This window comes from Lactuca serriola, chromosome 8 (assembly GCF_051521515.1).
Source record: "Lactuca serriola cultivar US96UC23 chromosome 8, Lser_US96UC23_V15, whole genome shotgun sequence".
Lineage (NCBI taxonomy): Eukaryota > Viridiplantae > Streptophyta > Magnoliopsida > Asterales > Asteraceae > Lactuca > Lactuca serriola.
The window spans coordinates 96993269-97005091 of record NC_136415.1 but is presented as its reverse complement, the minus strand read 5'-3'; the positions used below and the strand labels follow the sequence as shown (position 1 = coordinate 97005091).

At 32.1% G+C, this 11823-nt stretch overlaps 1 protein-coding gene across 1 annotated transcript; it reads left to right on the top strand.

Annotated features, from left to right (window-relative positions):
• Positions 1-8540: 8540 nt before the first annotated feature.
• LOC145070656 (Transducin/WD40 repeat-like superfamily protein) lies at positions 8541-10929 on the top strand. The gene is made up of 5 exons (XM_079017611.1): positions 8541-9296; positions 9919-9988; positions 10074-10320; positions 10419-10492; positions 10719-10929. Exons 1-5 carry the CDS (start codon positions 8671-8673, stop codon positions 10770-10772), a joined length of 1071 nt encoding a protein of 356 aa, XP_078873737.1. The 5' UTR covers positions 8541-8670; the 3' UTR covers positions 10773-10929.
• The last annotated feature ends 894 nt before the right edge of the window (positions 10930-11823 follow it).

The window sequence follows — 11823 nt, the reverse complement described above, 5'->3', positions numbered from 1 at the left end:
TGAGTTCATAACCCTACATTTTCATGTTTTCTCAAGTTTTTAGGGGGGAATACAAGTTAAAACACCAAGAACATAACTAAAATTTTCTAACAGCCTTCATCAGAAAAGTTCAACCCCATTCACGGACTGTTTTGGACAACTTAAACATTTTAGTTTTCAAAACTGTTTTAGGTGCATGTAGTTCCACTTCTTAGCTTTAAAATGACTACTTGCACATCTCCATACGATTTTTCTACAATTTATGGTGATTTTTACAAAACTGTCTATCATTTCAAACATCAATCCGGACCAGTCTGTGATTATGGACTTTTTCACATAAGTAAGAAGTCATTAAAAATTATAATAAAAATTATGAACAAACTAGACTCATTTTCCAAACTCTCAGAAGTTACAGAACTTGATTTGGACATTTTATGATTTTTCTACAATTTTTCCAATAACAGTTACAGAAAATGTTATTAACAGAAAAACACTATAAATTTCATTTCACCTTGTAACATGTTGAGCAAGGTATACATCATTATGTGATTATGTGTAGTTGCAATATATGACAATTTTGTATTCTTATATAGACATACATCAGAAAACAAATGGATTTACACCTCCACAAGCATGGTAAATATATAAATGATATTACAAGGCTATATCCATTAAAATAATAAACATTGGTAAATTATGACAAGAAGGGCTTATGCTCACTACCAACACAAATAATTGATAAACTATAATAGGTATAGTTTAGGGTTATTTATATAACAAACACATTATTAAAGGTTTTACACATACAGAAGAGTTATTACCACTATGGATAATTATGATAAACTATAATAAGTATAATTAAGCCATTATACCCCCACAAACGAACACGCTAGTTATAATCGGTGTAGGTATGGCATATATATATATATATATATATATATATATATATATATATATATATATATATATATATATATATAACAAACAAAGTGATAAACTATAATAGGTATAGTTTAGGTTTCATCTACCCAATGAACTTAATTACAAGAAAGGAATTCACCATCACCACCACTTTTGATAAGCTATAATATGCATAGTTCATGTTCACTAATCACTATTACTATCCGATGAACTATGATATGTATAGGTTATATTCACCATCACCACCACTTTTGATAAGCTATAATATGCATAGTTCATGTTCACTAATCACTATTACTATCCGATGAACTATGATATGTATAGGTTATATTCACCATCACCACCACTTTTGATAAGCTATAATATGCATAGTTCATGTTCACTAATCACTATTACTATCCGATGAACTATGATATGTATAGGTTATATTCACCATCACCACCACTTCTGGTAAACTATAGTATGCATAGGTTATGATCACAGTCACTATTACTATTTCGTGCACTACACCAGGATTGGTTCCGGTTTTTGGATTTAAGTCCACATTAAATTTTCGCATTGTTAGACTTCAACTATAATCGTTGAGCGTATATGCTTGAGTCATACAAGAATTTAGTCTGGATTGGCTTAGAATTGGTGGTGCCCGCCTCATCTCCTGTTCCTCGTTGGGTTGTGGACCTAGGGCAGACCCACTATATTCAACGTTTTATCTAACTTAAATCTCATATAACTTATATACGCTGGACGATTATAGGGGAAATCTACGGGTCAATCTAGGGTTCATCAACACATCATATAGGAATATTATGTTTACACTTAACTAAGAAAATATTGGATTTTCTGGAGATCAAACTCTATCGATTTTAAAAGGAAAACGGTTTCTACTCCAAACAAAACTCTTATGAACTCACCAACTTAATTGTTGACACTCTTTCAGAACTACTTGTATTCTCAGGAAATCAGTGAAACAGGAAAACTTCAGCGCTTTGAGGATGGGACGTTAAACCGTCAACAGTTTATTTTTGTTATCATAATGTAATTGATTTTGAAACATGTAAACATATACTTTGGTGTAACTTTTTTCAATTATATTTATGATGGTTGTATTTACTTTGAGCACTATTATACACGTTGTTGTGATACTGTACATGAAGTCCTCCATCCCTGGACGTTTCCGCCATCCTTGGTTTGGGGGTGTGACAATGTCTCATGTTTATATGATGTCTAGAATGGAGGAATATATGATCCCTTATCTAAAGGACACGTTTTCTGATATGATCAGAGTTTGACAGCGGCTTTTGAAAGCTACGATTGCTGATCAGGTTCCGAAGTCATACACAATATAGTTATTAGACTTATCTAAGTGGGAGACTGTTGGATTAGGTGTCTAAGCCCATAACTATTTTGGTATGTACTTGACCCGATTGTGAGCATGGTCCTTTTGGGTTGCCTTCACTATAGCAACTGATAGGATGAACTAAGGAGAAAGAGGATTAATGATGATTTATTAATATATTATATGAATAATATATTAAAAGAGAAATCATATTGTTTAATTAATATTAGTCAATAATTAATAAGAATTGATTTTGTGGCTAAAAGCCATTAATTAAATAAAAGGGACTAGAATTGTCAGTTGTGTGATAATTGAATATTTGGCAAATAGACTCCATAGAAGTTGGAGTGGATGAAATCTATGGGGAAGCCCATTAGAATTCGTCCAAGGCTTCTAAGGAGGGAGTCCATGGGCTGCTTAGGGCCTAAGCAGTCAAATTAGGGTTTCCTAGTTGAAAACCCTAATAGCCTACCTATATAAGGAACCCCTGAGGCCCAAAAAACGTGGTGAAGTGATCCCTAAGGGTTCTTGGACGTTTTTGTGTCTTCTCCTACTTCTCTTTGTTCATCTTGTTGCTCATGGTGTTTGCGACTCCATTAGAGGTGCAACATTTGAGGCACTAAGCTTTCAGAAGTCAATATCAAGAGGATTTGAGATTGTTATTGCTACATAACAATCAAGGTAAAATCTAAACCCTATTTTCATATGTGATTTCACTTATAGTATGTTAGATCTAGGGTTTATGAGCTTTGGATAATTTGCATGTACATTTAGATAAACCTAGATCTAAGGTTTTAGGGTTTTGCATGTGCACCATAGGATTCCTGTAATGCTATAAACCCATCAGTTACGCATCCAATTGTTTTAATTTGTGCAATATAATGTTACCTTGGACACGATCGAGAGAAGGGAGAAGTTGTGGGTAGAGGTTTGAGAAGCAGAAGCATTACCATAAGTAAACATCTATAGAGAAAAACCAGTTTTAGTTAAAATAACAATTCACAACTAAGAAGAGGGATGCCATAATCTTATTGTGAGTTTATGAAGGTAGATAAAAGCAATTCATCAATTTCAAACTATGAAATTCCTAGGTCTTATGTGATTCATTGAATCTATCAATGGCATGTTTAATATCAAATTATGCTCTTCTATTTGTGACAGGTATACCGAGGATCACAAACAAGATGTGAATAAACATACAAATATGCTTGACACTCTCGATGTCATTTATCATCTTTCATAATGTGTCGGTTAACCATACACACTCCATTAATGATAATTTTTTAGATGCCCATTTATTAGTCTTTATAGTCGTTGTTAGTATGTCGGTTAACCACACACGCTCCGCCAACTACATATAAAGCATAATGTGCAATTCTATGGACTAACATACTTTTCACATCTTTCTTAAAGTAATGAAGAGTGAGATTTAAAAAAAGTTTAGTTAGTTTATATCATTATACTTATTAATGAGATTATGTCCTATCAAATCCGTTCGGCTAACGACCCTCAGAGAACGGTGTGCAAGAGTGGATACCCAATTATGGTCATTTTATAGGCCATTTCCGTAGACTCCCATTATAGTATGACTTCGTGAATGAGGCATACTAGCGATTTGATTGACTTGTCTTATACATATATTATACTAATCTGTTAATTATATATAGTATAATGTGTATTTTAAAACTTTTATAAAGTACTAGGTTTATGTTTGAATTTTCGAAATTAATGTATAATTAATTTAATTTGAAAATAAACCAATTTCGATTTAATCTTCCTCTTTTAATTAAACAATTAACTAATTTAATTAAATCAATATGGATCAAATAATTATTTACAATCAAACAATTAATAACATAATTCAGTTTAATTCTTATACTAAATCTTATAGTTTTCGAAAATAGGCTAGGGTTATCATGTTTAATTGTTCAAATTTTAAGGCTTTAAAAATAACAAATAAGGTAAATCCTTAAAGGGTTCCTCAATTTTCGAAAATTAGACAAAGGAGGATAGGGTATCTAAAACCCTTACAAACTTCGAAAATATAGGGTGGAGGCTGGGGTTTCAAGAACCCTAAGGATTTTTGAAAATTGCCTCCTTAGGGTTTAGTTTCTATAAACCCTAATTTTGATATATTCAACTCTATGCAAGATCAATGAGAACAATGGCCCTGACCACTGATGAGTTTTATATATAACAAACAAAATCTATTTTTGGCGGAAAAACATAAAACATAAGTTCACATGCACCCTAAAGGAACTATGTTCTTACTATGATTTTCAAACAACTATTGGATATCAACAACCCTAAAAGTACATTTTTGTTTTCGAAGTTACTAAAGGGTTATTAGAAAATACATACCTCAGTTTATTATTACAAATAAACCAGTAATCCTTCATTTTTTGGTCTTCAGAAAGCAAACACCAGAAGTCTCGTGCCTTTAACGGCTCACACCCAAACCCTAGCAAATCGGAGGCTAAAGAGGAGAGAGGAGAGGGAAGGATATTTTCAGTTCTAAGTCTTAGAATAATGATAGTTGAAAATATGAACCCCCAGGAGGATTTATATATGTGACTAGGGATGCTAAGATAATGTAGTTTCCTTGGATAAGTCTTATCCTATTTTCTTGTTCTCTAAGGATTCATAGGCTTCCGTAATGTCCAAGATAATCCCCAAAGACCATCTAGAAACCGTCCATCCTCTTGGGAGTTCTAGAATTGGTCTATGCTCACCTTTTGAAAATTATCACCTTTAGTCCTTCCACTTTTAATTATTCCACCTAATCATAAAATTAATTCCAATTAATTTATGATTAATTCTTAATTAAATAATACTATTTCTAGTTTATTCTCACAATACCTTAATAAATTATTTATTTTGATTTCTATTCAATTTATTTATCATATAATAAATTAATAAACACGTCTCTCTCTCTCTCTCTCTCTCTCTCTCTCTCTCTCTCTCCAAATAGCATTACACTCTATTAGTAGGTATGAGGGCAACCCAAAATGACTTTGCTAATAACTCAAGACTATACTAATTTAGTTATTGGGTTAGACACATAATCCAACAAACCTATCATATATTTCCTCTGTTTTCCATTATTTTTATAAGCAATTTTCAAGAACATTACGTTAACAAGCAATATAAGAATAGTTTATATTATTTTTTTGTTAAATTTTTGATATATAATAACCTTAAAACACTTTATATTATACTACAACTTTAAAACAAATTATATTATACTAGGAATGTTAACAAAGTGAATGTCCAAAAAAGTGGCCACCTCATCACAACATCCATCCATCACAACTAATGGATGGTCTTAACGTGTAGAAGAAAAAGAGATGAGAAAAAGAAATATAAACAAAAAGGATGATCAACCATAGTTTAAACTACGTGAACCACAACAACACTCACCACACCACCCTTTAGGGTGATGTTCACTACCACAACGCGCATAACGAAAAAAAGAATAAGTTTATTATATTAGAAGTTTTAACGTATATGTGATTCATTAATATGGATATATACAAACCTTTTTATAGTGATTAATGTTTCTTGAAATAAACCACAATTCTTATACGAAAAAATAATAAGTTTATAATATTAGAATTTTCTCACATATGATAACATTATATAAAACTAGAAGGTAATCCGTGTTTTACGACATTTAGATAATATTTTTCATGTTTACATATTTCAATGTTCCTTTGTTTTTTTTTTCTCGTTTTTTTTCTATTTTGTGTGTGTATAATGTTCCAAGTACACTAGGACAATGTAGTACATCAACATATGCACCATTCATAAAAGTATGATTCTACATAGAGACCTACTTCGTAAATTACATGGACGATTCTTGTAATTTATTTTCTATGTAGTGACCAAACATATCAAGCCTACAAACATGCCAATATATGAAACGTAAATATGTGGAACTTGTTGTCGTTCATATTGAGGGGGATAAAACTAACATTTTACAAAGTACAGAGATGGAAAAATGGCATTCAACAGAGTAACGACGTGGGAATTATGAACGTACAAAAATATATGGACCAAATCTGCTAACATAGGAAAGTTTTATGACTAAAGTCTAAAACAAGAAAACTTGAGGGGGAGGGGGTAAAACTAACATTTTACAAAGTACCGAGATGGAAAGTAACATTTAACAAAGTAACGACATGGGAAATGTGAACGTACAAAAATATAGGGACCAAATCTGCCACCATAAAAAAGTTTTATGTACAAAGTCTAAAATGAGAAAGTTTTATGGGCAAAGTTTAAAACAACAAATCAAATTGAGGGGGTAAAACTAAAAATTTACAAATTACGTGGATGGAAAGTGACATGCAACAAAGTAACAATGTGGGAAGTGTGAACATACAAAAATGTAGGGACCAAATCTGCCAACATAGGAAAGTTTTATGGCCAAAGTTTAAAATAAGAAAGTTTTATGGACAACTTCGAAATAACAAACTTTTATGGCCAAAATGTAAAACCATAAAATTATACTTTGTGGCCAAAGTCTAATATAAGAAACTTTTGTGGCCAAAATCTAAAACTATAAAACTATACCATTCCTAAGCGGCAAAATTCAATAAGAAAAATCGAGGGGGGTAAAACTAATATTTTACAAAATACGGAGATGGAAAGTGACATTCAACAAAGTAACGACATGAAAAGTGTGAACGCAAAAATATAGGGACCAAATTTGCTAGCATAGGAAAGTTTTATGGTCAAAGTCTAAAATAAGAAAGCTTTATGGGAAAAGTTTAAAATAACAAATCAAATTGAAGGGGGTAAACTAACATTTTACAAAGTATGGGAATGGAAAATGGCATTTAACAAAATAATGACATGAAAAGTGTGAACATACAAAAATGCAAGGACCAAATCTCTCAACATAGAAAAATTTTAAGGACCAAAATCTAAAATATAAAAGTTGTACGAGCAAAATCTGAAATAACAAACTTTTATTAAAATTATACTTTGGGACCAACTTTTAATATTAAAACTTTCACGATAATGACTTAAAAGGATAATATATTTTTCGATTTGTTCATATTTAGGTACTGAGTTTTTTTTTTCGTCTACATTTACACCTTCAACTTGTTAAACTGTACACATTTAGTCCTTATGACTGACTACTCCATGTTAGCCGATAAAAATGACTTAATTGGGTAATATATTTCTCACTTTGTACACATTTAGTCCTTAATATTTTTGTACACATTTAATCCTTAATTTTTTCTTTGTTGCAAAATAAATCATTTTTTTGTATTAATTCAGTATTTATGAATGATTTATTTAGATTTTTCTTATGACATCTTATGTGGGTAGTCATATGGTGGTGGAATAGATTGAGTGGTCCCGCTATATGCTATAAGCCATGATACCTGGTGTGGGTCAGCTATAAGCTATAGGCACGGAGACTCGAGAAGAGCGGTTAGGTTAAGGCGACATGCCAACAAACCCTGTGTATTCCAGTCTGATGACTGATTGGACCTGTTGCATGTTGGCGTTCCAGTCCGATGACTGATTGAGCCAAGGTATTCCAATCCGATGAGTGTGGGTCCGTTATGCATGATAATACGTTTGTTGTATCACATATTTTGAGGGAAACTTACTAAACTTTGTGCTTACCAAATTGTTTATGTTTTCAGGTTCTATCGTTGGTCGTGGGAAGGAGAATGCATGACCGTACATACTCATCAACAATATTAAGGATTCCACATTTCTTATATCACTCTGATTTTCGATAAATGTATTTTGGAATAATCGTTTTTTTTATTAATAATGCATTTATAATTAGTGAGTTTTGCATTATTTAAAAATGAAATTTTTTTGTTGTGAAAACGAGACATTACACATAAACATCCACAACCCACATATTTCATCAATGATTGTCCAACGTAAGATGTTGTAAGAAAAACTTAAAAAAAACATTTATAAGTACTGAATTATGTACAAAACAAAAATGACTTATTTTGAAACAAAAAAATATTAAGGACTAAATGTGTACAAAATATTAAGGACTAAATGTGTACAAAATGATAAATATATTACCCTATTAAGTCATTTTTTATGGCTAACCTGGAGTAACCGGTCATAAGGACTGAATGTGTAAAGTTTAACAAGTTGAAGGGGTAAATGTGGATGAAAAAAAAACTCAGTGACCAAATATATAAAAATCGAAAAATATTTTACCATTTTAAATCATTATCCCAAACTTTTATGATCCAAATCTAAAACTATAAAATTATTTAGGGCACATGAATATATGCATAATAAGGTATTTGCACAAAAAAAAGGATAACGAAAAAAAAGGGGAAAAACAATGAAGCTTAAAACTCATGAAATTTTGAGCTCCAAAAACTTCCCGGCAACTCTCCCCGATTCCCATTCTGCTCTCCCTCCATCCTAAAACCCTAACAATGTCTACAGAAACCCTAAAGCAATTCCACAGGCTTCCACAGTCAACCTACATAGACGCTCTCCGGTTTCTCCCCCCTCTCTCCGCATTCGACCGATACGTCGTTATAGCGTCATTCAATTCCGATACCGACGAAACCTCCATTGGGATCCATGCCTTAAACCCTACAGATGCACCGACTCTAACCTTACAATCCTCATTCCCAACATCCTCCAGGATATCCTCTCTAAAAGTTGCTCAAAAGTCGCTCCAAAACCCCTTAATTGCTGCTTCCACCTTCGCTGGCTCCCTCCACATTCTTTTCCCAAACCCTATCGACGCATCCTTTGAATCGGAGGTCTCTATACCCGAAAAAACCTTACATATAGGATCAATTTCGTGCCTGGATTTGCAGGAAAATGGTTCCGCGTGCGTGAGTGTTGGAGAAGATGGGAGAGTGAACTTGATCAGCGTCAGTGATTCGGGTTTGGATTATCGTCGAGTTTTTGATAGCAAGGGGTTGGTTTCTTATACTGCAGCGCGATGGGCGTCTCCCACGGAGTTTGCTACTGGCGGCTTGGGAAATTCTCTTCAGTGGTGGGATCAGAGGAGACCCGGAGGGCCAGTTTCACAGTTCAAGGGCAACTGGTAAATAAAATGCTACTTCATGTTTCCCCAATTCCAAATGAAAAAAAGATCACTTCCTATTTTCATATGTAATGCTTTATAATATCCAAAACCGATAAAGTTTTTCAAAATAAAATTCAGATCTCATTCTTTTGTTTTATGGAATGGAGACAGTATTGTACTTATTTGGGGTATGCAATGCTATTGTTTGTTTTGCTCATAGTTAGTTTTGTGATCGACTTATTTTCATATAGCGATTCTATCCAAATCCCCAAGAAAATGAAATATGAACAGCTTGTTCAGTGTAATTATAGAAATCCATACCAAACTTAGAAAACTATAATGTTGCTAGTTATAACTTATAAGTCTTAAGAACATAACAAACACATTCATCAAGTTATCAAGAAGTCACAATTTTCCATGGAATAATCAAATTTGTATTGCTCAACTATCATCTTCTCAATCAATGGCATTTCAATAGTATTTATAAATACATTAAACACATAAATATTTCATTTCTATTACCTATAAATGTAAATTGATCATCTATTTATAGCCAAACTCCACCCAATGTCTCAATCCACCATAAATGCATGACAAATGCTTGGAATAATTAATAAACAATATTCTACTCAATATACAGGGCTGAAGGAGCTTCTTCTGGTGTTGTACATTCTATTGACATTCATCCATCACGAAAGCACACATGTCTGGTGAGCATTTTTCCTTGTTACTTTTTATTCCTCTAAATAATAATAATAAAAAAAACTTCTATTTTTTCTATATTATATTTTGAAGGCAGGAGGCTCTTATGGAAGTGTATTTGCATGGGATCTTCGAAGGCAACAACAGCCAATAATTCTTTCAGGAATTGGTACTAATGACACAGCATCTAATATATGTATATCTTCAAGTGATGTATGGGAGGTTCAATATGACACTTTTATGAGCTCTTCAAATCGTGCCACTGCTAATATTTCATCTGATCGAGTCTTACCTGTTATGATGTGCTCTGAAGATGGGATTCTTGCTGTTGTTAAACAAGGTATGATTTTTATTTTTTATTTTTTATCTCTGTGAAGAAGTTATATTTTAAGCACAAACATATAATATAGTTTTGATGTTGATCTATGTAATTAATAGGTGAAGAGCCTACTGAAATACTGGCTGAAAACTGTGCCATTAATAGCTTTGACATTGATCCACAGAACCCCTCGGTATGTCATATATGCAAATAGCAATGCACTTTCATTCATTTGTTTATTATATTATAGCATCCTACTTTCAATAGAAAGAAATGTAAGCAGGATGCTATACTATAAACATATCACACAATTAAATGAAAGCGTGTTGCTATTTCTTATTTCTTTACATTTAGCTGTTGTTTTTTAAAAAAAAAAAATTCTTTTTATGGTGACATTTACCAAATATTATATACTACAGGATGTGATATGCAGTTTGGAATGGGAGTCAGTTGCTATCTTGACTAGGGCATAGGTGTCAACAATCAATATCAAGTATTTTTATAAATTAAAGTTGATGAATCTGTTCTATAGTTAAGATGCTTTGATGAAAAAACTGGAAATGGATTCCAATTCCAGACGTTGTTTTGTTTGTTTGTTGTTAATTAATAGACCCTTTTATTCTAACAAAACACTTCTTGCCATAACTGAACAACATAGCCAAAAACACAAAACCATCTGTAACTTCTAAAACCCAAACCCTAATTTTCAAATTAGACCAATTCACCATTTGACCCTCGACTCAAGCTCAAGTATGTGGTAATTTATGAATATCTCAAATCTAGTTACTTAAGAGATTAAATAATTAGATTTAGGTTGTTACAAATAGGCTAGAAAAGAAATCATAACGGATGAACAAGTCTAGGAACTCTAAAAAAGAATTCTAGTCAATCTTAATACAATCGTGTCAACAACAAACTAACTTCAGAACAAGATCTGCCAACTCTCGTAACAAAATAACAATTCTGCCTACTACCATGATAAAATTCTAACTCACCAATCCAATATCAATCAATGCATACTACGGATATGGAATCAACAAGTTCTAGAGAAATTTTAATATAATCATCATTTGAATGTTCTTCCATCATTCTTTTGTATAAATTTTACTAGTTGGTTCATTGAGCTCATTTGTTTTTTTTTTTTTTTATTAAAGTTAGTGTAAAGGTATAACTATGTGTATGATATGTTTTTCATTCAAGTATTAATTAAAAATAAATAAATTATGCAATAACATGTCTATTAGATACTTTGCAAATTGGGAATTATATGTGTTTTTGGCCGGATCTATAAGCGCAAACTTATGAATTCACTTTCTAAAAACTCAAATTTGCGACATATCATTGATACCACTTTCGTTAACTTTTTTCTCTTTTGAAATTTAATGTTACCAAGGAAACGCTCGAGTCGAGTTTAGTACAGAGTCATTTGGTTGGACGTTTTTTCATTGTAACTAAACTTGTTTCTACCTTACATTTAAGTAATTACTAATTAGATTCTATCACAAATTATGATAATTCTATACT